This window comes from Tursiops truncatus, chromosome 15, assembly GCF_011762595.2.
Source record: "Tursiops truncatus isolate mTurTru1 chromosome 15, mTurTru1.mat.Y, whole genome shotgun sequence".
NCBI classification, from domain to species: Eukaryota; Metazoa; Chordata; class Mammalia; order Artiodactyla; family Delphinidae; genus Tursiops; species Tursiops truncatus.
In genome coordinates, this window is record NC_047048.1 from 44330228 (window position 1) to 44355956 (window position 25729).

General features: G+C 42.7%; 1 protein-coding gene across 9 annotated transcripts in view; it reads left to right on the plus strand.

Moving 5' to 3' along the window:
- Nucleotides 1-25729, plus strand: part of LOC101321628 (kinesin-like protein KIF16B) — a 278548-nt gene that overhangs the window by 31154 nt on the left and 221665 nt on the right. For all 9 annotated transcript variants that reach the window (XR_002174849.3, XR_012326207.1, XR_012326206.1 and 6 more), the window contains exons 2-10: nt 919-988; nt 3046-3159; nt 9701-9817; nt 11544-11641; nt 12356-12465; nt 15299-15441; nt 16948-17116; nt 17304-17435; nt 18574-18749. Coding sequence is in view for 4 of the 9 variants with exons in the window: in XM_019927579.3 (XP_019783138.2) it covers nt 919-988; nt 3046-3159; nt 9701-9817; nt 11544-11641; nt 12356-12465; nt 15299-15441; nt 16948-17116; nt 17304-17435; nt 18574-18749 (1129 nt within the window). In the remaining 5 variants the exon portion in view is untranslated. The remainder of the gene's footprint in view (nt 1-918; nt 989-3045; nt 3160-9700; nt 9818-11543; nt 11642-12355; nt 12466-15298; nt 15442-16947; nt 17117-17303; nt 17436-18573; nt 18750-25729) is intronic.

A 25729-nucleotide genomic window follows, 5' to 3' on the forward strand; every position in this document is an offset into this window, starting at 1 on the left:
TTTTCTCACCATGCGGCACACAGGTTCATTTACTTCAACTTACTTTTGTGTTTTAGGTTATTTAATAAAAATAATTTTGTTTTATTTTTGTGTAACTTATTTTCATCGTTCTAAAGATGATCTATATAGATCAAGGTGTTTTTCTAGAAATCTAGCTTCTCTCCCTGTCTCTTCCACTTCATCTTCTTTCTCCATAGGCAACCTTTCGAAAAATAAATACACTATCCTTTTTATCTTTAAATACAAGTAGCATCCCGTGTATACTTTTCTCCACCTCACATTTCCCACTTAACGAACCCTGACCTCCGTCCACAGCAGTACATAGAGACCTTCCTCATTCCTTTGCCAGGGACATCCCACTCCATTGTGTGGGTGTAGTCTCATTTCTTTCAGAGAACAGTACTTTTTAGGATTTCTCTTAACTTCCTGTTCTGGTGTCTTCTCGGAATTACATTTTCTGGATGGGTATAGAAAGGAGGTGGGGGGAGGGGACAGTGCCCTGGCTGCTTCTAGAAGCAGCACCTGGTTGTGAGCACGACTCCTGTTTCTTCTTAGTTCTCATCCTGGATGGAGGGATATGGTGACTTTCTTCTGTTCCGGGTGGGTGGGGCTTCTCTTTTATCCGAGTCACACAGTGTCCCTGGTTTCTGTCATTTCACATAGACTCCTTTTGACTCACAGGTAGACGTTCTTCCAGGGTTCGCCAACACAGTATTTTCAGTCTTAAGTTTTTGATGGTGGCATCTGTTTTGTGCGTCCTCAAGTTTACGTTCGTAAGGTTTCAGGACGGGGGTGTATCAGAGATTGTGCTTCACGTGCCATTTAAAAACAAACTGCCATATGTAAAAAGTAAATACAACAAATATTGTAAAAACAGTCTTTTCTCTCCTAACCAACGCTGAATTATTTGTGTTGCAGGGAAAAGGACTTGGAAGCCAAATTCATTATTCAAATGGAGAAAAGCAAAACAACAATCACAAACTTAAAGGCAAGTAGCGGCCTGGGCTGGCTCCAGTTCTGTGAGTTGTGTGTTTGTTTCCGCGTCCAACGGCTTGTGGGTAAATACAACACATCTGCTGTTTCCACAGCCCTCCTTTCTCTGTTCAGTCCACCACGTCAGCTTGCACTTGGCTTGGGCTTGGTCACAAAGCAAAAGGGTTGATGCTTTGTCTCCTGTCCCGTCCCTGGTTTCGCTGACCTGAGAGCCGGGCCTGAGCCGCAGCTCTGGGAGGTGACCTCATGGGTTTAGCCCCGACCCAGGCGTTTCTATCCTGTATCCTGTGGTGGATCCTTAGCCTGGCAGTTGGCTCATTGTGAATTATTAAAGAAGCTTTGGCCCTAGATTTGTTTTCATTTTTAATGAAAATAATTTTGTAAACTTTGCAAGAGAAGCTGGTATTATTATTCAAAACTCAGAGGATGAAAAATTTAAAAAACTGAAATTTTTTTCTGGAAAAAAGAAAATTGAAAAAAAAAATCCCAGAATTTTCTGAGATGGTGAGTTCTTTTTGTACTTAAAGTATCCTGTTTTTCTTTCTTTGGTTAGTGAATTTGTTAAGGACCTTGAATACTTTTCACTTAGGGGAAAAATAAGTGTGTAAAATCAATAATAAAGAAATCATGTGCCTTATGAACCCAACCCCATCCTCCTCCGATAGTTGTCATTAGCTCACAGGTTTGGGTTTCAGAGGCCTGGTGCCCCACGGCCAAGTGCAGATCAGTCTCTGGTTGGATTTCTGTTAATTCGTGGCTCAAGGGACTGGACGCTTTGAAATCCAGTTTCAAAGTCGTGCAACTTGATCCCCAGTGATAGAAGCTGGGGAATGTGCCCATCTTCGCATGGGCCGTGCTCTGGGCATTTCGAGAGGCCTCCTCTGAGGCTCTGGTGCCCCTTGGCCTGAGGCATTCTCCAGTGGAATGTCTTTCTTTCTCCGCTGCCCGCAGTTCTACCTTCTGGCTCTGCTTGGCCCGCACCTGGCTTTCCCTCCTTTGACCTCCCACATCTTCTCACGGTCACTTGTTCTTTCTCTGCTGTTGGTTACCTCTGCTTTGCTCTTTTTCGTATACCTTTGTGTGCTCACAGTGCTGCGGTCAAAGTCATTCAAACATCATATTTACCGGAACGGAGTGGAGAGACCCATGGCCTTGGATGAATCTCCTTCCTTTGTGTGTTATGGAATCTGTTTTCCTTGATTACTCTGTTGCTTTTTGAGTTTTACAAAACATTGCCTTGTCTGATATAACCAGAATAGATGCCTGGATTTTTAAACATTTTAATAATAAGAACCTTAAACAATTTTCTTTTTTTATAGTATGTATACTATAGTATCTGAATTATGTTGGAAAATAGGATGCCCATTACATTTACTCCGCATATGTCCAGGGAGCTGTGTGAGGCCTTGATGGCATATGAAGATTTTTAAACATGGTTTTTGCTTCAATTTTGGTACATAGCAAGGTAGACAAGATGTACGCAACCATATGCAATAGACTCATAATACAATGTGTCCTGGGAGAGTCGTCTCTCAGAGGTGGGAGAATTACTTCTGGATGCAGTGCCCAAGGGGAGCTTTGTGGAAGAGGAGGCCTCTGACCTGCAGTTTTCAGTGGGGCCACAGGATCACACAACTGCTTTCACATTGTCATCTCTGTGAACAGCACCCTGTGGAGTTGTGCAGACTCCAGCAATAAAAAGCATTGAAGTCAGAAAAACATAGCGTCTGGCTGGAGTGTCAGGTTCATATAAGGTAATCATGATAAAATGTCCAGAAAAGTAGCCTTGGGTCATATCGTAGGAGCCTGAATTGCTGGGAGGAGTTGAGGTTTGCTTGCTTGTTCATTCATTCCTTCATTCATTCAGGAGGTGAGGAATTAAATGGATTTGAGCCAGGGTATAAATAATGGAAAATGGTGATCATTTGTGTGCTTTTTATGAAGTTTTTTTCTTGAATTGGACAGATTACTTGTTTGCTGACAGTGCTCTTCACATTATTATTATTTTCCTCTTACATTGTTGTTATTATTGTCATAATCATCTCTTTCTAGATACCAGAAGGAGGGACTGGGGACTCAGGAAGAGAACGGACCAAGACCTTCACCTATGACTTTTCTCTTTATTCTGCTGATACACAAAGTCCAGATTATGTTTCACAAGAAATGGTATGGTATTTTCAAAATCTCTGTTTTGGTTTATTTTCATATTGAGAAAAACATGCCTACCCTAAAATTCTTTAAAACATCTTGCTAATTTTTTTCTGAATATGATTTATGTAAAATTAGCCTTTGCTAACTTAGCTTTTTGCTTATTATATAGCACCATTTATCTCAAGCCTGAGATGAATTCCATCCCCAAAAGGTTGATTTTTTTTTTTTTTTTAAACTTCTGAGCGTGATGATCATAATTTTTGTTTCAAAACTTGGCAGTGATTACTGTTTTAAAGGAGCTTTGCAAGTAAAGCATTTTTCGGGGGGACATTTACAGGCATACTTCATTTTACTGTGCTCGATGTTAACGCTTTTTTGCAAATTGAAGGTCGAGGCAATCCCGTGTCGAGTCTGTTGGTGCCATTTTTCCAACAGCATTTGTTCACTTCGTGTTTCTGTGTCACATTTTGGTAATTCTCGCAATATTTTAAACTCTTTCATTAGTAGTATATTCGATCAATGATCTATCATGTTACTGTTGCAAAAAGATTACGACTTGTTGAAGGCTCAGATGATGGTTAGCATTTTTTAGCAAGTATTTTTTAATTAAGGTATGTATGTTATTTTTTAGACAAAATGCTGCTACACACTTAATAGACTACAGTATCGTATAAACATAACTTTTATTTGCACAGGGAACCAAAACATTTGTGTGCCTCGCTTTATTGCTGTGGTCTGAACTGAATCCGCAGGAGCTCTGATGTCTGCCTGTGTGTACTGCTAAGCCTGACACATAACTCAGTTGGCCTTGAGTCCTGCTGCGATGCAGAGCTTTAGGAGGTACACTTCACACCCAAGTCACATTCCCCCTGCTTGGATGGATCATTGTAGGTTCTAGAAAGAAAGATTCTAGAAAGCAAGATCGTTTTGTTCAGAATCTTTCTAGAACCTAGAATGAAGCTGGAATTTGTCCAGGAAACCTGTGCTGTAGGCTTTTGTGATCTGAAATGTAGACATGACATGGGCAGATGAGAACAGACCTGAAGATCCTCCCAGGGGACCGTCGCTTGATGGTGTGTCATGTGACCAGAAGGACTAGTGTATTTCCCTGGGTGGGGCAAGCAGGGTGTTGGAGCAGAGCGGGGTTCTGGTGAAACACGGTGTGGGGTAGGGGGGAGAGCATGCCCGCATGGCGGGGCTTCTCCCTGGCTTGTTAACAGCTCCTTAAGAGGCATGGCTTCAGGTCTCCAGGTCTTAAAGCGAACGTGAATTCCTGTCCTGCCCGCCCAGGCTTGTGACCCACGCGATGGCATCTTGAAGTGGTATCCTGGTGTAGGTTCTTGTAACTTGGTGTGTCCACGTATTAGAATCTCAGCGTTGCCTGGGAAAGTGTTAGAAATGCAGAATTTCAGGAACTACTCCAGACCTACTGAATCAAACTGCATTTTTCAGCAAGATCCCCAGGTGAGTTGCACGATCCTTAGCATTTGAGAAATGTAGTTGGTTTAGGAATGGTTTGTGGAGGAGGCTGGCTTCCTGAGGCGATGTAAGTGTTGGGAGTTCAGATTGGCTGTGAACGTGGAGAAGTTGTTCCAAGGAGAGGGCTGGAGTGATAGTATCTACAAGTTGTTGATTCAGTATTGGGGAAACATAGGAAGGACAACAGCAGTAGGAATGGGGGCCATGAGGAGAGATGGGGTGCTGGGCATGAGAGAGGGGCCGGGAGAGGAAAGGTGAACTAATGCTGCTGGAGTTTGCAGGGGAATCAGAAACGCTGCTTGGTGCTCAGGGGTGCTGCCTCGTTTAATCCTCACAAGAACCAAATGAGGTCGACTTTAGCTCCATTTTTCTTTGTCAAGGAGACTCAGCTTAAATAACCTTCTCAAGTCTGTAGGTCTAATCGACTGAATAGTAGCAGAGTTGAGATCCTGGGGCTGATGTATACGGCGGTGTAGATACCCCTGGAAGGTCTTAAGGGTTTAAGGATTGGTGTGTTCTCAGTGACAGGTGGACAGGGCAGCCCTGTTGAATGAATAAATGGATGAGCGAGTGAGCGAAGATGACTTTGGTCCTGAGGCACGTGGATCAGTCAGTGTTGGTAGCTAGGAGTCTGGTGAGGAACAGAATGTTGCAGCTAGTGGAATCCAGATTTTGGCTTTCAGGTAGGAATGCAAATGAAGTGGCTGGTACGAGGGAGTTTAAGGGAAAAGCTGGTTCATTACATGGTCCTCAGAACATCTTCATTAGAGGATGAATGAGGGCCATGAAGGTTTCCCTCCTAAGTTACCCAGCGAGCGGCTGCATTTTCCCCCCTGTTTAACCTGGATTTGAGGCCTTTTGGGGACAGGGGCTGTGCCGAGGGAAAGCCCAGGGACGGGAGTGGTGGCGTGGACAGCAGGGCCTGGCTCCCTGGAGATGCTCAGCAGGCGTTTGTTGACTGAGAGGCCTCGTCTACGGGTGGGTAGTTCATTTATGGAACAGGTCACATATCCTGGGTTCAGTGAGAGTCAAGGTCAGGGAAGCAGTAACACGTTTAGCTCTTTTTTTTTTTTTTTTTTTGTGGTACGCGGACCTCTCACCGCTGTGGCCTCTCCCGCTGCAGAGCACAGGCTCTGGACGCGCAGGCTCAGCGGCCATGGCTCACGGGCCCAGCCGCTCCGCAGCGTGTGGGATCCTCCCGGACCAGGGCACGAACCCGCGTCCCCTGCGTCGGCAGGTGGCCTCTCAACCACTGCGCCACCAGGGAAGCCCACGTTTAGTTCTTTTGGGAGTTAAAAATAGCTGCCCAGAGTTTAAAAATAGTTTGAGAAGGAAAAGAGTTTTCAGCTGTGGAGGAGACTTTCCACTGCAGGTGTCCGCGCTTCAGAGGCTTTGGCTCCTTTACTCTGGAACCCAAAGTCAAGGAACAGTCTCGGGTTATTTATATCGTACATTCAGTTCAAAACTGAAAAAGCCTTTGAGATATGTTAGTAAACACTGCTTTCTAGCAGAACCACGTGTTAATAAAACCAGCAGAGATCCAGGAACACTCCTAGTGGTTTTTTTCCCCTCTTTTCCAGTTTTATTGAGAAATAATTGAAATACACCTCTGTATAAGTCTAAGGTGTACAGCATGAGGGTTCGCTTTACGTATCTCGTGAAACAATTATCGCAATAGGTTTAATTAATAACCATCCTCTCATATAGATACAATAAAAAGAAAAGGAAAAAAAATTCCTCCTTGTGACGAGAACTCTTAGGATCTACTCTCATAACAACTTTCCTGTGTATCATGCAGCAGTGTGAACTGTAGTCATCATTGTTGTATATTATATTCCTAGCGCTTATTTCTCCTGTAACTGTAAGTTTGTACCTCTTGACCTCCTTCTTCCAAGTCTCCCTCCCCCAGCCTCCCGCCTCTGGTAACCACAAATCCGATCTCTTTTTCTGTGAGTTTGGCATTTTTGGGAAGACACCTATTTTTTAGACACTCTGTTAAAGAGAAGGTAATCTTCCTCATCTCTAATTTGAATAGCTGGTGTTATATCGACTGAAGTTTTCATGCTGCTGGATCCTGCACAGGAACTGAACCGACAGTTCTCACCCCTGCTGTAAACGGGCAGTTGCAGGCTTAGTGTGATGTCGGCCCGTGTCTTTTTCTTCTTTTTAAAAATCATTTAAATGAAGAGGCATCTTGAGACAATATATCATGCCCATTACTATAGTACAAGTCAAGTTTCCCATAATGTTAAACAAATTCCAAATAAGATGACCGTTACTATTTCTTCCTTCCAAATTAATGTTAGATTTAGAAAAAAAATCAGTGAGCCATTTAAGTCCATACTCGTGTCAATTAAAGACCATTAAGTAAGGTCTAATTTTCTTAATTGTTCTCCAGACTACAAAGGGAGGCTTTGATCTCGCACTGCCTGTTCCTTGATTCGACTCCGGAGAAACTTGAAACCTAAAATTTCCCAGTTGACAGCTGGTTGGAGAGTCTTTTGTTTTCACAGCGCCCTCTTGTGGGCACTTCCCCTCAAGCGAGGCCCTGCGATGCCTCCCTTTGCTCTGTAAGTCAGCGCTGTAGCCTCTCAGACAAGCAGCGAAGTGGCTCTCGGGGACCCTGGCCAGGAGGGCAGGACGTCAGCCAGTCGAGCAGCCCCTTCCTTCCCCACCTCGGTTTGGTAGACGATGGTAAATCAGTCCTTGGTGGGAGCTGCAGTGGGGTAGCCGGTTTTCCCTGCTGGGAACCCCGTAGGTGTGGGCACCGTCCTGCTGCGTCTCTGGGTCCCCAACCGACTTGAAGCTGGGACCAAGCCAGGCCTGGGTCTCAGCGCCTCCGGACCTGCATTTTCTAGGCCTGTCGTGCGGTCACGTCCACCAGTGCCAGGCCCCCCGCCCCCTCCGGGGCCCCCTGAGGCTGGAGGAACTCCAGCTGAGTTAGCTTTCTAGAGACTAAATGAGGAGTAAAGTAGCAGGTGTGGATTTTAACCCTGGGGAAGAGTTCCATTTTGAAAACTTTGGGGTTTGGTTTAAATATGATATTTTCCATGACTGTTTTAGCCTCAGACAAAAGTATGAGAGAAGAGCCTTCCTTTATTCTTCCAGAAGCTTTTGGAAGGCTCTTCTTTCTCTCCAGTGGCACTCTGTGAAGTGGTTAAAAGTGACATCTGCCTTTTGGTTTTTGTCTAATCAGAAAGCATTAAAGAAATATTTAGTTTTCCTCCTACTCCATATATAGTGGTGAACATGAACCTCAGATGGTTAGTCTGGAGCCCAGAGTCCCCCTGGGATTCCTGGTTCTGCTTCTTCACAGGGGGTGTGTGTGTGTGTGCGTGTGTGTGTGTGTGTGTGTGTGTGTGTGTGTGTGCGTGCGCGCGCGCGCGCGTGTGTGGTCTGTCGGGGGAGGCCCTTCCACGTAGGGTTGGGGCTTCCAGATTGATGTCGAGAGCGTGGGAAGAGGACTCGGCGTCTACTCCTGCAGAAGCGCAGGCTTTGGCTTCAGGGAGGCCGGATGCAGATCCCACTCTGCCGCCCTCTGTGTGCCCAGTGACCTAACCTCTCCCCCTGGACAGTGGATCTAGGACACTACTCGCCCCGAGGGCTGATCACAGACACGGTGTGAGCTGCTCTAGTTGAAGGTTGAGTTAGTCATCTGAATGTGGGAAAAGGATCAGAAAATATCAGCTCGTAAAGCTGAAACGGATGAAACTTAACTCAGAATGAAGGAGAGTAATGAGAGGGTCCTCTGTGGAAGCGGCTGGGTTGGAAGGATAGTCTGTACGTCTTTGACGCCACTGAGGAGACGAAGTCTAAACAAGATGGCAGGAAGACGGGGCCTGGAGCGTCCCTGGCTGACAAGCTGTGTTGGTAGCAAGGATGTCTGTGTGGGGAGGGCAGAGCACGATGGCCAGTGGTTGTCAGCCCCGTCCCGGGGTGGTATCTGGCTGGAGGGCCCAGATCCCTATGGGGAGACGATGGTGTGTCTTGAGCTGGGCTCACCCGGCATCACTCATGGATACTGAACCCTCCCAAGGGGCTGGTGAGGCTCCCACCCTGGCCTTTGCGGGGGACCCCACACCTTTTCCTGGCTCTGACTGAGAACCTGATCGTATTCCCTCTCCGGTGTCTCTTCAGCTGCTGATGTGCCTTGTTTTTGAAGCAGGGAGGTGTTCTGTGTGCCCTTTGTGTCCTGGTCTCCCCTGCAGGGAGGGGGCGGGGTCCAGTGTGAAGGCAGGAGTGGGTTAGAAAGCTTTGGCTGGTCCCCACCCCAGCTGGGTGTAAGGAGGATGACCAGGCATCTTGATTTGCTTCTTTTACATCGATTGTGTGGGTCAAGTATTTGTCCTTCACCCCCCTTCCATTCCCCAAAGCATCCTAGTGCAGTTGTGTGGTGCGGTGGACGTGAACTCAGGCCACCATAAGTGCCAACCCAGGCCCTACACAGCTCGTCTTCCTGCCCTCTCCATCCTGGGCAAATGTCCAAATAGGAAAATGCGCTGGATTCTGACTCGGGAGAGCCTGGCATCCCAGCCTCACCTGCACCCACTCATCACTCAGCTCTGTGAGAGCCTCCGGAGACTTTGATGAATGGCCGTATCCTTAAAATGATGACATTGATTTGACATGGTTTTTGGGCCGTAACTTTCTGGCTGCTGTGACATTGAATATTTAGTTTCTGGAAGGTCTGATAGCATGAATCACTTTATAAGTTTATTTAATTCTGAAATGGTCAATCGTCACGCTTTAAAATCGTCTTTGTTCCTAGATATGACGTCACTTTGCCTTGTTTACCTTTTTCTATTTCAGGAATTTTTTGTTAACTTAAGTGGGAAAAAGGATGGCGTTGCTTCCTGCTTCATTAAATCAAATGAAGGAAATCAGAAAAGTTTCCTTTTGATTAAAAACGGGGGTATACACTTATTCTGTCGTTAACAGCTCTGTAGTGCTTTATTTACATGGTGTAATCCTTATGAAAGTAGGATTCAAGAACACTGTCAACACTGAAGGAGTTTTTATTAAAATCCATGGTAATTGTATCCTTTGTGGTTTTTTGTTTTTTCTTTTCTTCTTTCAGGTTTTCAAAACCCTTGGCACAGATGTCGTGAAGTCTGCATTTGAAGGTTATAACGCGTGTGTCTTTGCATACGGGCAGACCGGATCAGGAAAGTCATACACCATGATGGGAGATTCTGTACGTTGTTTGTGTGGGAAGAAAATTTCTCATTATCTCTCTTTGGACTGATAAAAGTATCTCTTATCTACGTGGTCTGTACTAACTTGCTTTTCATGTTCTGATCATTCTTTAGCAATAAGGTAAAACTCAGTAATAAGTCGGACGAAATTTCCTTTGAGAGATTTTAAATTAGAAATAGTTTTAAGTTTATAAGCATGAATAATGGATGGGAGTCTCAGTTCATTTTCTGTTTCTAAAGGCTTTATAATCTTATCAAAAACGTATGCTGGGCCTACAAGTAATTTATTCTTCTTTTCTGCCAACCCAACAGTTGGAATAAAATTATTGAACTCTGTTCTATTTAAAATTATTCAAAACATTTTTCCCCAAGAAAAATGTAAAAGAAAGAGTCTCTTTGGTGGAAAGGTACTACGGAAATCCAGTGAATACATAAAAAATGTTAGAATTATACAGGTTATGTAGAGTCCACATAGCTATAAATATAGTATGTAGAGTCTAGTAGTTATGCCGTATAAATTAAGAACCTTAAAGTTATACTTGCCCCAAAATATGGCAGAGGAAGAACTAGACGTGATTGTAGGAACTTACCCCATTCTGTGTTTTCTCCAGACCTGGATAGTGCTTGTGTGTTTTACTTTTCTCATGTTGTGGTTTTGAAAACTGTTCACTGAGTCTGAGAGGCGCCAGCCTGTTCTAGATGTGGGGGGACTAGCGGAGGATGGCTGGGTTTCCTGCTGACAGGCTCGGTGGTGCCTTGAATGCTACAGGCTCGATGGTTAGTGGAAGAAGTAATGCATTAAAGGAGGACAGGTCTTTCCAGATGTAAGCCTTTGAGTGCATGTGTCCTGGCTTCTTAAATCCAGGCATTTTCTTTCCAGGAGAAGAAAATAAATGCTGGACAGTGAATCCTCAATGCTGAGAAGTAGGGAAGAATAAGAGAAGAACAGACCATTTCAAGAGTTTCACATTTCCTTTTACCATTACTTCTCTCTTCCTACTTTCCTACTGTGCCTTTGGAGAAAAAAGCCTTCTCTAAAAATGAAATTTACATGTTGATTCCCTCTTAGCTAGTTTATGTAAGTTCAACAAAGCACTCATAAGTTACAGCTGTTTTTCTCTGACCTTACAGTTGAGTACCATTTGGGTATTCTTTATTTTATTTTTTAAAGTAAGAAGAAAAAATGTGGTGAAAGGCCCAATTTTTCGTTATAAGAATTGATACTGATTTAATGGTATCAAGGAAAAAAATTCTCCTAAACCTGTGATGATATATATATATTTATTTTGGGGATGGGAGATTGGGTGAAAGTAGTGAGGGATTTCAGAAGAAAACACTGAAGCCCTAAAGTCTGGCTTTCTAACGAGAACATTTTTACCTCGTCTTTGGTACCGTTCTGAAGCTCGTCAGCGTGTCAGTGCCGACCGAAACGTGACTATTTGAAAGCTAGAGAATAAGTCGTCTTATGTTTGCAAGCCATGATTTAGCTGATGAACAGCTGATAACTGTATATTATCATGGTCCCAGCAGGTAGAAATTCGAAAACTCAATCCTCTCATTTCAGAGAGTAGGAAGCAGCCCTGCAGGGGATGAGTGCTGCGCCCTGGGCCCTGGGCCGGGCCTGCAGGCCCCTGGAGTCTGAGTCCACCCCAGCCAATTGCAGATGCAATCGTCGGTTGCTTTTATTTCAAGTGACAGCTGAGGCGTCCCTCCTTCCCACTGCAGGGCGATTCTGGCTTAATACCCCGGATCTGCGAAGGGCTCTTCAGTCGGATAAATGAAACCACCAGATGGGATGAGGCATCTTTTCGAACTGAAGTCAGGTAGGGCCCATGGCCTGAGTAACTGAGTGTGAGCTTGATTTAAGGCACAAGGAGTGGATAAAGCCTTTGGATTCCTTAGGGGAGAGTCTGCCTCTCCCCCTCCTGTGCTGTGCCGGTTGGAAGGCAAGCTTAAAGCACATACGTGTTCAGTGACTTCCTTGGGTACCATTTGGATTGGGGTTTGGGAGGCTGGTAGAGGCAACCCGCCTTGGTTGGAAACTAACGAAGGATGCTCATCTCAAATGGAGTGAGCTTTCGACTTTTCAGTGTATACCCACTTGCCTTATTCTTTTATTTGAATAGGATTTGTGTTATTCTTTATGTTGGTAGGATCACTATAAATCTATTATTTAAATAGATCTGGGTGGTTGAGGTGTTTTTTCCTCCTTGAACTTAAACCTGTGTGGGGAGGCAGTTTCGTCAGTGGTTTGGGGGCAGACGTGGCAATCAAGGGTTCTCCTGGCTGCCTGACCCCGCAGAGGCTGTGAGGCCTTGGATAGGTTGTTTAAATCACCCTGAGCCTCTATTGCCTAAAATGGAGATAATAGTAGTACCTACCTCTGGGCTATTGTAGGGATTAAATGAAATAATCCACGTAAAGTGCTGTACCTGATACATGGTTACCACCCATAAATGTACGTTGCTGCTGTTATTGTTGTTGTTATTAATGTCTGAAATCATCTTACTGAATTCAACTCTATTTGAAATTTTTAGCTACTTAGAAATTTATAATGAACGTGTGAGAGATCTACTTAGACGGAAGTCATCCAAAACCTTCAATTTAAGAGTCCGTGAGCATCCAAAAGAAGGACCTTATGTTGAGGGTAAGAGTGAATGTTTTCACAGCCCTATTCTTGGGAATTTTTGTAAAAATAATAGTTTCAGAGAAAAAAAATGTAGGATAATGGCGAGATTTTAAAAATTTATTTTTGGAATCATTATAGTAAAAATTGCACGTGCTGTCACTGCACGATGTTCATTTAATGCGTTTATACTTCACTGGGCATTTGGTGATTTTGTGGGGCTTGCCAATAGATTTCCTCTGGCTTTAAGAACTCCAGGAACTTGTTTTTTCCAAGTTCCCAGGCAAGATAAGCAACCCTACAGCCTGTCTCTTTAAATGGCCTTGCATTTTAGCAGTGTGTTTTTACTGACCTTAATGGTAACATGATTATAGGGTGACTCTGAGACCTCTCGCCTCTGGGAAGCTTGTTTGCAGGTTCCTGTGCTGTGTTCTCGGCCTTTGTATTGTGCTACACTAGTTGTGTCACGGTCCTTTGTGAGGAATGTCTCAGGGAATGACGGGTGAAGGGCTGGCCCTTGCGAATTATTTAAAAAATAGGCTGGCTTGAAGGCTGTCTTTGGAATAGAACGGTCAGCTCTACACAATTCCTCTGTATACGGCTGCTGAGTTAAGGCTGGCCTATAAGAATCGCACACAGATCGGCTTTCCTGTGGCTATTGTCGTTCCTGTGTGTCTCGCTGGAGGCAAGGCTGAGAACTGGTCATGGATTTAAAGATGTTCCTGTTTCCGTTGTCTTTTTTACCGGGTTATACCGGGTGCACCAACAGGTCCTCATCTGCATTTTAGTAAATTTTCAATTGAACTTTTGCTTTCTAATGCCCCAAGTGAAATGTGTAACTGTGTATTTGTTCTGTGGAGCGTGGGATAACTATTACTGTTAATAGTTTTTAGCCTAACTGTGCCTTCATGTTTTCCCTTTAACTGTCTTATCAGATGTTAAAACATATTACAAAGCTGGGTTTGCGAGGAGACAGAATAATCAAGCAGGGTGAGACATCCAGAATCTGGTGTAGATACTTAATGGGGATTTAGTTTCTAATAAATCTGCTATTCAAACATTGGGGGAATATGGGTTATTAAGCTGTCTAGGAAGAAAAAAAAAGTAACTTGGTACTGGAGCTCAGTTTTTATACTAGGGTAAATGGCAAATGGATCAAATATTTAAAAGTAAAAAGTGACATAATGACTGCAAGAAACCCTGGATTACTTTTTTTCCTAGAAATTTGGAGAAGGGAAGCCTTTAAAAATGTTTTACTTAAAATCCAGAAGCCATGAAATAAAAGTGTTAAATTTGAAATGGTGAAACAAAACAAAACAGAAAACCAACTTTACACTTGGCAGAAACACCAGAAGCAAAGTAAAAAGACAGTTTACAATGTGGAGGGAATATTTTCAATTCAAGTTTCAGACAAAGGACTTGTTAAGTCTAATATATAAAGAGCTCCTATAACTTAATAAAGGCAGCTCCAAAACCAAGGAGAAAAATGAACAAAGGATGTGACTAGATTGTCCACAGAAATGGAAATACTGATGATTTTTAAATGGAGGAAAGAAGGCTCAGCCTCATAATCAGAGAAAAGCAAAATAAAAATTCTTCAAGCTAGCATCTGTTAACTGTCCCGGCAGATGTAAGGAACCTGGTAAGACAGTGTTGAGAGACAGTCTTATACCTTGTTACTGCTGGGTGTAAAGTGCCTTCTATCGAGGACAGTTTTGTGATATCCATCAAAATTTCAAATGTGCTTTCATCTAGCAATTCCACCTCTTAAGAATTTATTTTGCAGAAATATTCACACATATTCGTAAAAACCGAAATACAAGATTATTTGTAGCAGCGTTACTTGTATTGGAAGCAAAGTCTCAACAACCTCTATAGTCTCAATAGGAGACTGTTGGTTACGGTACATGCATAGAATCGAATGCTGTGCAGCCATAAAAATGGATGAATGGGGCTTCCCTGGTGGTGCAGTGGTTGAGAGTCCGCCTGCCGATGCAGGGGACACGGGTTCGTGCCCCGGTCCAGGAAGATCCCACATGCCGCGGAGTGGCTGGGCCCGTGAGCCATGACTGCTGAGCCTGTGCTCTGCAACGGGAGAGGCCACAACAGTGAGAGGCCCGTGTACCGCAAAAAAAGAAAAAAAAAAGAATGAATGAAGGATTACTTTAACTGATACAGAATATTCTTCAATGTATTATTACACAGAAAAAAGCAGGATGCGAAACAATGTGTATGATATGCTACTATGTATAAAAGGGGAAAATAAGATGGCTTAATAGATATGTAATTGCCTGTATACATATAGGTTATTTCTGGAAGGTTCTGGAGAAGCTAATAATGTTGGGTTGCCTGACAGAAGGGGAAGTTGGGGGTGGGTTATTGGATGGGGGAGGGGGAAGACCCTTTACACAGTCTACTTTTTGTAGCCCTTGATTTTAGAACCATATGAATGTTTCCCAACAGATGAATGGAAAGTTTCTTTAAAAGGGATTTAAAAGAATGTGTGTTTTGCATGGAGATAGTGTTTCTATTTCCCTGGCTCTGATTAGTGCTCATGAGGTTGATGAAGATATCTCACAGGTGTCCTAAATACCATATGCGATAGGTATGCGTTATCAGGATTGGTGAACGACGCTTAGTGAGCTTAAGTGACTTGTTCACAACCGTGAAAGTCCACTAGTCAGCCGCAGAGCCTGGACTTGACCCCAGACAGCCCAGCTCCTGAGTCTGCGTTATAAACCACCACAGATTTGTACAGTCGTGTACTATTTCATAGAGGTACATTTCTTCTTCCATTTACTAGATACTGGGGAGATTTCTTTACCCCCCCCGCCTTTTTTTTTTTTTTTTTCAGATTTATCCAAACATTTAGTACAGAATTACGGTGATGTCGAAGAGCTTATGGATGCAGGAAACATCAATCGGACCACCGCTGCCACCGGGATGAATGATGTCAGCAGCAGGTCTCACGCCATCTTCACCATCAACTTCACCCAGGTGAGGGCAGCTGTGTGTGTGTGTGTGTGTGTGTGTGTGTGTGTGTGTGTGTGTGTGTGTGTGTGTGTGTGTGTGTGTGTGTGTGTGGGGGGGGGGGGCTGGCTCTGTCCCTGAGCCAGGAGAAGCAGAGGTGGCCGACTGCCATTTTCTTGTTCATTAGACTTGAACGTGTGCTGTGTGCTGATTTCTCCGCGGTTACGTTTGAAATGCAACCTGATGTATACCCGTAAGAAATATTTAGCAGGCTTCTGCCGTGTTCTAGACATTAAAAAACTTGCTTTGTGCTTAATTAAGTCAAAGTTTTCATCGTTGCCAGCTCTGTGGGAGATAACAGGGTTGCCAGTCAGAGCAGCTGGAGGCCAAGGTAACTCATCGCGGTCCATTATGGCTCTGTGGAACTCACCCGCAGCGCTGCTTGTGATTATTAGAGTGATATTAAAGGACAAGGGACGTCTTTAAGTGTTAATGTAGGAATTCATTATGGTCTGGAGGTGGAGCGCATTTTGAACGTGCGTAAATGACTCAGGGCAAATGCGTTAACACCGAGACCGGGGGACGGATGAACGTAAAGGTGTGGGGTCCTCTCAGTGCCTCGCACATGTTAGGAGTTTGGAGAGGACCTGGCCTGTATTAACCATTGCACACATCAGATAGAAAAACTTAACCTTTCATTAATGAGGAGGCTCAGAGAGCAAAGAAGATGAAAAAATTCTCTAGGGTCAGTCGGAACAGCTCCTGATAAATTCTCTACAAATTTACCTTTCTTTAGACCTTTTCTTTTGATTTACTGTAGTTTACTGGGTTTTTTTCTCCTGTTTTCTGGTTAATGTGCATTAGATGTGGCCGTCCCTAGTTTCTAAGAGGCTTGCTTTTCGATCACAATATGGTAATTTCTTTTTGGCGTTTTGGTTCAGACTGTAAAACGTAGGTTAAAAGTCTTTGGGAAAGTAAAATTTCGGTAGAATTCAGAATCAAGGAATACAGAATTTAAGATTTTCACTATTTTATAATTGTGAAACAAATCGAATTTTAACATCGAATAACGGTTGAGTGATCTTTCAGATAATTGTATTTATCATATTTTGGAAAGCCATTGTGCTTGTAATGTTGCAGATTTTGGATGAGAACAAAACGAATTATTTGTGTACTTATATTTTTCTTTGTGGAATGCCCCTCAGGGCCTAGTTTCCTCATCTGCCGTGGTCAGACTCAGCCCTTTTGAGAATGACAGTGATTTGGGTAATGGAATCCGCAGTTCTTCAGAAAGTTTAGGAATCACATATGGTAGGCTTCTATTGTATTCAATTTAATTTTTGTCATCAGGAAGAAGGCCAATGAAACAACAAAATTAAAAAAAAAAATCTACCCTGAGAGATCACAGTGAGGAGCGGAAAATAATTAGAATTTGTGTTATAAACACATAAAACATATAAAAAATGTTATATAAACATATAAACATTGGGGCTCTTTATACCTCTTCCACTTTGCTTTTATATTTCACCACAGGCAAAATTTGATTCTGAAATGCCATGTGAAACCGTGAGTAAGATCCACTTAGTCGATCTTGCCGGAAGTGAGCGGGCAGATGCCACTGGTGCCACCGGGGTCCGGCTGAAGGAAGGGGGGAACATCAACAAATCCCTCGTGACTCTGGGAAATGTCATTTCTGCCTTAGGTGGGTTCATACTTGTCTGCTGCCTCTTCTCGTTCTTGGTGGTGTCATAGTAGCGCAGAGCACTTGGGTTTAATGTTTGTGTCACAAACCGGAGTAATAGCCTCAAGGCTTTTTGAAGCCGAATTAGAGAAAAAAATCTTTAATGATTGCCTTTAACTTCCCCCCCCCTTTTGTTTTTCTCCTACAGCTGATTTATCTCAGGATGCAGCAAACCCTCTTGTAAAGAAGAAGCAAGTTTTTGTGCCTTACAGGGATTCTGTTTTGACTTGGTTGTTAAAAGATAGCCTTGGAGGAAACTCTAAAACTATCATGATTGCCAGTAAGAATTTTAAATTCTTTTTCTTCAGCGTACAGTGTTTCGTGTGAATTAACTGTAACTACTGAAGTTTAAAGTGTCTCATTAGGAAATAGCACCTTTGTATTAAAAAAAAAAAAAGTTTTTCTGTTCTAAAGAAAAGCACCTTCTGTGATCCAGTCTACAGTATTGTATTGTTGACTCTTTTTCCCTCTTTCTGGTTACATTAACTTGCCATGTTCTTGGTTATGCAAGCCGACGTCCATGGGGAATGATTCTTAGCTTTGCTGAAAGAACAGGACAGAAACTTCTAACGCTGCTAACTCGTGGGAGAAAATCATTGTAGGGACATAGAGTAAAAATAACCCCACTTTTTTTTTTTTCTATTTCAAAGCAGAAAATATGGAATTTAAAATTAAGAATCGAGAGGAAAAAGCCCAGTAAATCTAGCAAATAATAACAGTGATATATGTCTATCTTTTCACTAATTAACAGGAAGAAGCAGAAAAGATGAAAAAAATGTGCAAAGGGGAGGTAACTGTTGAGGAGAACTCAGAAATGCTTTTCCTCCTAACCACGCCCCCATGTCCTTTCCATGTCCCCGTGTCTCCCTACACCCATGCCATGGAGTCCCTGTGGAGGCAAGGGCTCTACCTGGGGGTATGCACCCCAGACGTGGTTGTGTAGTCACTTAAGCCCTGAAGTTTGTTGGCATTGGGGTGTGATTGATTAACCAGAGCTTTAGGCAGAAAAGAATTAGCTGATCTACTGACTCTTTTCAAAAATCACAATGCTCTGGAGTTTTACAGGTGGTAGGTTTTGCCAGAACTTCTAGGATTTAAATTTCTACTTTACATTGGAAGCGTACATAGTTTTGAAATCCTCTTCTTATATTTTCAACGGAGAAAACTCCCTAAGCTGCAGAGGAGATTTGGTTAGATGGCCGATTCTAAACTTAAAAAGAGCGAAATGGCATTTAATTTGGTATAGTGAGCACTTTTCCTATGAGTCCTAGATAATTTTTTAATATTCATGACTGTGGCAATGAATATTTAGTCTATCCAATGACCTGGGGTTAATCTGACTTTTAAATTACAAACCAACTTTGTGTTAAATGAAACGGAGCGCCGGATAAATTACTTTTTGAATTCATTCTTCACAGCCATTTCACCTGCTGATGTCAATTACGGAGAAACCCTAAGTACTCTTCGCTATGCAAATAGAGCCAAAAACATCATCAACAAGCCTACAATTAATGAGGACGCCAACGTCAAGCTTATCCGTGAGCTGCGAGCTGAAATAGCCAGGCTGAAAATGCTGCTTGCTCAAGGGAATCAGGTTGGCTTTTTCTGAGACTTATGGGTAATTTTCTTTGAGTAATGGCACCAATTTCTAGATCTTAACGAGGCACTTATCTCCGTGGTTGTATTGATTTGAGTAAATAAGTGCTAAGTAAAGCTTTGAATGAGTTTGCCGGCCTTTCCTTTACAGCACGCTCCCGTTGGCCTTTGCATTCATTATGTGCTCCGTGCGTAAGATTTTATCCACTAAACCCAAAATGATTAACTATCTAATAGTTATCAATTACGGATGGAAATTTAGCATGCAATAGGATTAGCAGCATAATCTCCATTAGTGGAAGGAAATCGAGGGGCTTGAGTAATGTTTAAGATTCTACCCAAGCATTTTATGACTTGAAAGTGTATTTTAACAGAATGAAAGACTCGTTTGAGCACCTTCCTGAATCTCTGTTTTGTATCGCCCGTTATAGAAGTGGTTATGGTGATGCAGGGACACGTGTGACATCCCTGTGGCCTGGCTCAGGCGATTTCCCCGGGTCTTTGTTTGATTGTTGAAACTGCCTCACTTCAGGATCTCTTGGGGTTTTCGTGAAGGAGCCTTGCTTGTCCTTTTGTGTTTTTTACAGAAAACTTCCTTATAATCTGCATGGTGCACTTACCGAGCTGCATTCTGTGCTCATAGTGTGGTCCGTGCTGTTAGGTTTGGATACTGTAGTGAGAGAGAATCAAGGAGCACTTTTCATTTATTTATTTTTTAATTACATTTATTTATTTATTTTTTCCCTGTTCAAACTTTATTCTTTTTCTTTTTCTTTTTTTTTTTTTTGCGGTACGCGGGCCTTTCACTGTTGTGGCCTCTCCCGTTGTGGAGCACAGGCTCTGGACACGCAGACCCAGCGGCCATGGCTCACGGGCCTAGCTGCTCCGCAGCATGTGGGATCTTCCCGGACCGGGGCACGAACCCGTGTCCCCCGCATCGGCAGGCGGACTCTCAACCACTGCGCCACCAGGGAAGCCCTATTCTTTTTTTTTTAAATTTTAATTAAACAAACAAACAAATTTATTTTCAGCTGCGTTGGGTCTTCGTTGCTGCGCATGGGCTTTCTCTAGTTGCGGCGAGCGGGAGCTACTGTTCGTTGTGGTGCGTGGGCTTCTCATCGCGGTGGCTTGTCTTGTGGAGCATGGGCTCTAGGCACACGGGCTTCAGTAGTTGCGGCACGTGGGCTCAGTAGTTGTGGCACATGGGCTTAGTTGCTCCGCGGCATGTGGGATCTTCCCGGACCAGGGCTTGAACCCTGTCCCCTGCATCGGCAGGCGGATTCTTAACCACTGCACCACCAAGGAAGTCCCTTAATTTTAATTTTTATTGGAGTATAGTTGCTTTACAGTGTTGTGTTAGTGTCTGCTGTGCAGCAAAGTGAATCAGTTATATGTATACATGTATCCCCTCTTGTTTAGATTTCCTTCCCATTTAGGTCACCACAGAGCATTGAGAGTTCCCTGTGCTGTACAGCAGGTTCTCGTTAGTTATCTGTTTTATACATAGTAGTGTATATGTGTCAGTCCCAATCTCCCAATTCATCCCATCCTCCCCCATTTGGTATCCACACATTTGTTCTCTACATCTCTGTCTCTGTTTCTGCTTTGCAAATAAGTTCATTTGTACCGTTTTTCTAGATTCCAAGGAGCACTTTTTAAAACGTTTGAGTTAGGGAGTTCCCTGGCGGTCCAGTGGTCAGGATTCGGTGCTTTCACTATTGTGGCCCTGGTTCAGTCCTGGTTGCGGAATTAAGATCCCATAAGTTGCATGGTGTGGCAAAAAAAAAAAAAAGAAAAAGAAAATCTAGGTTAAATTGGAGTTAGAAATAAAGATACAGTTCTTCCCATTTTCCTAACCCGTGAATGGATGTCTGAAGTGTATCATTAAAAAAACCCAAAACTTTTCTTTAAATGCACACTGCTCTCTCCAGAGCAGCTTTCCCTTCAGGAAAATATGGCCCTCGAAGTCCTTGACATCCCATCCCGTGAGTGGTTTGACCTGTGAGAATATCGACAGGCCGAGAACCTTGCGGAGTTTCCTGAGTCCTGGAACACACCCAACAGTGCTGTCCCATAAGTGCTGTCCCATAAGCAGTCCACTGGTGGACTGCAGTGGGCCAGGACTTGCTCTGCACCTAAAAATATCTCCACATACATTGTACTTTTTGATGTGGAGCTTTCCCGTGTGTGAAAAGAAACCGTCAGCACAGAGTCCCGCTGCACGTGATGTTGTCAGGCTTGAATCACTTATGACACGAGCCACAATAGTCATTTTTATTTATACCCCTTATTATTGGGATCTTTTTTCAATGTTTTAACAACATTTATCTGCAGTAAATATGTAAGGATCATCTAAACTACTACATGTGAAGGGAAGTACTTGGAAAATTCTTGGTTTAATTTCTTGTACTTAATATGTTAATAAGTTATGAGCAAAGAAAGATCAGCCTTTTAAAATTAAACTGAGGAAATCCTCGAAAGGAGCTTTATCACATGGACAGAAAAACTTTATTAAAACTTTTACACATTCTGTCTGAGGAACGTCTTCAGAGGTGTTGTATATGCCAGTTGCCTTATACTTTGTGATCTTTTGTTGTCTTGTTTCTTTCATAGCCAAAGACCACCACAGTCATTAAAGGATTATTTTTGTTACTGTAGTTTTGGGGGTGAGGATGGAAAAGATAGTTGTCTGTTTTAGGATAAACTGAAGATAAAATTCTTTGATAAATTTAATACATTATAATAAAAACAAGAGTCCAATTTAAAATAATTTATCACACTCTGAAGCTAAAAATTGTTGTGAGACAATACAGGCTTATCCAAAATTAATTAAATTTGTGATGCTCAATAAAATAAGCAAGTGTTCTTTTTTTTAATAAAGATAACATTCACAAGTTTCTTATTTGTTTATTTATTTATTTATTGGCTGCATTGGGTCTTTGTTGCTGCGCATGGGCTTTCTCTAGTTGTGGTGAGTGGGGGCTACTCTTTGTTGCGGTGCATAGGCTTCTTATTGTGGTGGCTTCTCTTAGTGCAGAGCACGGGCTTCTAGGCGTGTGGGCTCTAGAGCGCAGGCTCAGTAGTTGTGGAGCATGGGCTTAGTTGCACCGCGGCATGTGGGATCTTCCCGGACCAGTGCTCGAACTCGTGTCCCCTGCATTGGCAGGTGGATTCTTAACCACTGTGCCACCAGGAAAGTCCAGCAGGTGTCCTTAAGTGTAAATTTTTCTAGTGATATTGCTCTATTCCCACAATATCCTATTGCAGATGCTGCCATGATTCACTGAAAATGCTACTCATATCAGAGTTCTGTTTCGGGGTTATTTGTTTAAGTACAGGCAAATAAAAGCTCCTACTTTTAATAATTTTATTTGCCTATGCAGAATGCTATGTGTATCAGAGTTTCAAAGCACAATTGAAGTACGGCAAAAGATTCTGACACGTATTTGCTTCTCCTACTACATAGATTAGAGACATACAGATATATATGTAGTGGTTTATATTCACACATATATGTATATATACATACATGTGAACTCTTCATTGAAGAATTATACATATTATAAGTATACGTATCAGTGAATATTCACAAGCTGCATTTACCCATCTAACCTGCATTCCATCAAGAAACAGAACATTACCAGCGCCCTAGAAACTCCTCTTCATGTTCCTTTCCCAGTACTGCCTGCCCTTCCCCTCAAGGGTAACCTCTATCCTGACTTCTTAAGGCAGAGGTTGGTTTTCAGTTTTGCCTATTTTTGTTCTTTATATAAATGTAATCATGTCGTATATACTCTAGCTCTCACTTTTACATAAGGTCAAATTTATGGAATTTAAAAACATAGGCAGGGAGATTGGTTCAAGATGGCAGAGTAGAGGACGTTCTCTCACTCCCTCTTGCTAGAGCACCGGAATCACAACTAACTGCTGAACAATCATCGACAGGAAGACACTGGAACTCACCAAAACAGATACCCCACATCCAAAGACAAAGGAGAAGCCACAATGAAATGGTACGAGAGGCACAATCACAATAAAATCAAGTCCCATAGCTGCTGGGTGGGTGACTCACAGACTGGAGAACACTTATACCACAGAAGTCCACCCACTGGAGTGAAGGTTCTGAGCCCCACGTCAGGCTTCCCAAGCTGGGGGTCCTGCAACGGGAGGAGGAATTTCTAGAGAATCAGACTTTGAAGGTAACTGCGATTTGATTGCAGGACTTCAACAGGACTGGGGGAAACAGAGACTCCACTCTTGGAGGGTACACACAAAGTAGTATGTGCATCGGGACCCAGGGGAAGGAGCAGTGACCCCATAGGAGACTAAACCAGACTTACCTGCTAGTGTTGGAGGGTCTCCTGCAGAGGTGGGGTGTGGCTGTGTCTCATGGTGAGGACAAGGACACGGGCAGCAGAAATTCTGGGAAGTACTCCTTGGCGTAAGCCCTCCTGGAGAAGACTCAAATCAATAAAATTAGAAATGAAAAAGGAGAAGTTACAACAGACACTGCAGAAATACAAAGCATCCCAAGAGACTACAAGCAACTCTATACCAATAAAATGGACAACCTGGAAGAAATGGACAAATTCTTAGAAAGGTATAACCTTCCAAGACTGAACCAGGAAGAAACAGAAAATATGAACAGACCAATCACAAGTAATGAAATTGCAACTGTGATTAAGAATCTTCCAACAAACAAAAGTCCAGGACCAGATGGCTTCACAGGTGAATTCTATCAAACATTTAGAGAAGAGCTAACACCATCCTTCTCAAACTCTTCCAAAAAATTGTAGAGGAAGGAACACTCCCAAACTCATTCTATGAGGCCACCATCACCCTGATACCAAAACCAGACAAAGACACTACAAAAAAAGAAAATTACAGACCAGTGTCACTGATGAATATAGATGCAAAAATCCTCAACAAAATACTAGCAGATTCCAACAACACATTAAAAGGATCATACACCATGATCAAGTGGGATTTATCCCAGGGATGCAAGGATTCTTCAATATACGCAAATCAGTCAATGTGATAAACCATATTAACAAATTGAAGAATGAAAACCATATGATCATCTCAATAGATGCAGAAAAAGCTTTGACAAAATTTAACACCCATTTATGATAAAAACTCTCCAGAAAGTGGGCATAGAGGGAACCTATCTCAACATAATAAAGGCCATATACGACAAACCCAGAGCAAACATCATTCTCAGTGGTGAAAAACTGAAAGCATTTCCTCTAAGATCAGGAACAAGACAAGGATGTCCACTTTCACCACTATTATTCCACATAGTTTTGGAAGTCCTAGCCATGGCAATCAGAGAAGAAAAAGAAATAAAAGGAATACAAATTGGAAAAGAAGAGGTAAAACTGTCACTGTTTGCAGATGACATGATACTATACATAGAGAATCCTAAAGATGCCACCAGAAAACTACTAGAGCTAATCAATGAATTCGGTAAAGTTGCAGGATACAAAATTAATGCACAGAAATCTGTTGCATTCCTATACACTAATGATGAAAAATCTGAAAGAGAAATTAGGAAACACTCCCGTTTACCACTGCAACAAAAAGAATAAAATACCTCGGAGTAAACCTACCTAGGGAGACAAATGACCTGTATGCAGAAAACTATAAGACACTGACGAAAGAAATTAAAGGTGATACCGACAGATGGAGACATATACTATGTTCTTGGATCGGAAGAATCAATATTGTGAAAGTGACAATATTACCCAAAGCAATCTATAGATTCAATGCAGTCCCTACCAAATTACCAATGGCATTTTTTACAGAACTAGAATAAAGAATCTTAAAATTTGTATGGAGACACAAAAGACTTCGAATAGCCAAAGCAGTCTTGAGGGAAAAAAAGTGGAGGCGGAGGAATCAGACTCCCTAACTTCAGACTATACTACAAAGCTACAGTAATGAAGGCAATATGGTACTGGCACAAAAACGGATATAAATCAGTGGAACAGTATAGAAAGCCCAGAGATAAACCCACACACCTGTGGTCAACTAATCTATGACAAAGGAGGCAAGGATATACAATGGAGAAAAGACGGTCTCTTGAGTAAGTGGCGCTGGGAAAACTGGATAGCTACATGTAAAAGAATGAAATTAGAACATTCCCTAAAACCATACACGAAAATACACTCAAAATGGATTAAAGACCTAAATGTAAGACCAGACAGTATAAAACTCGTAGTGGTAAACATAGGAAGAACACTCTGACATAAATCACAGCAAGATCTTTTTCTTTTCTTTTTTTTTTTTTTTGCGGTACGCGGGCCTCTCACTGTTGTGGCCTTTCCCGTTGCGGAGCTCCAGACGCGCAGGCTCAGCGGCCATGGCTCACGGGCCCAGCCACTCCACGGCATGTGGGATCTTCCCAGACCGGGGCACAAACCCGTGTCCCCTGCATCGGCAGGCAGACTCTCAACCACTGCACCACCAGGGAAGCCCAGCAAGATCATTTTTGATCCATCTTCTAGAGAAATGGAAATAAAAACAAAAGTAAACAAATGGGACCTAATGAAACTTAAAAGCTTTTGCAAAGCAAAGGAAACTACAAACAGGATGAAAAGACAACCCTCAGAATGGGAGAAAATATTTGCAAAGGAATCAACGGACAAAGGATTAATCTCCAAAATAGATAAACAGCTCATGCAGCTCAAATTAAAAAAACAAACAACCCAATCCATAAATGGGCAGAAGACCTAAACAGACATTTTTCCAAAGAAGACATACAGATGGCCAAGAAGCACATGAAAAGCTGCTCAACATCGCTGATTATTAGAGAAGTGCAAATCAAAACTACAGTGAGGTATCACCTCACACCGGTTAGAATGGGCATCATCAGAAAATCTACAAACAACAAATGCTGGAGAGGGTGTGGAGAAAAGGGAACCCTCTTGCACTGTTGGTGGGAATGTAAATTGATACAGCCACTATGGAGAGCAGTAT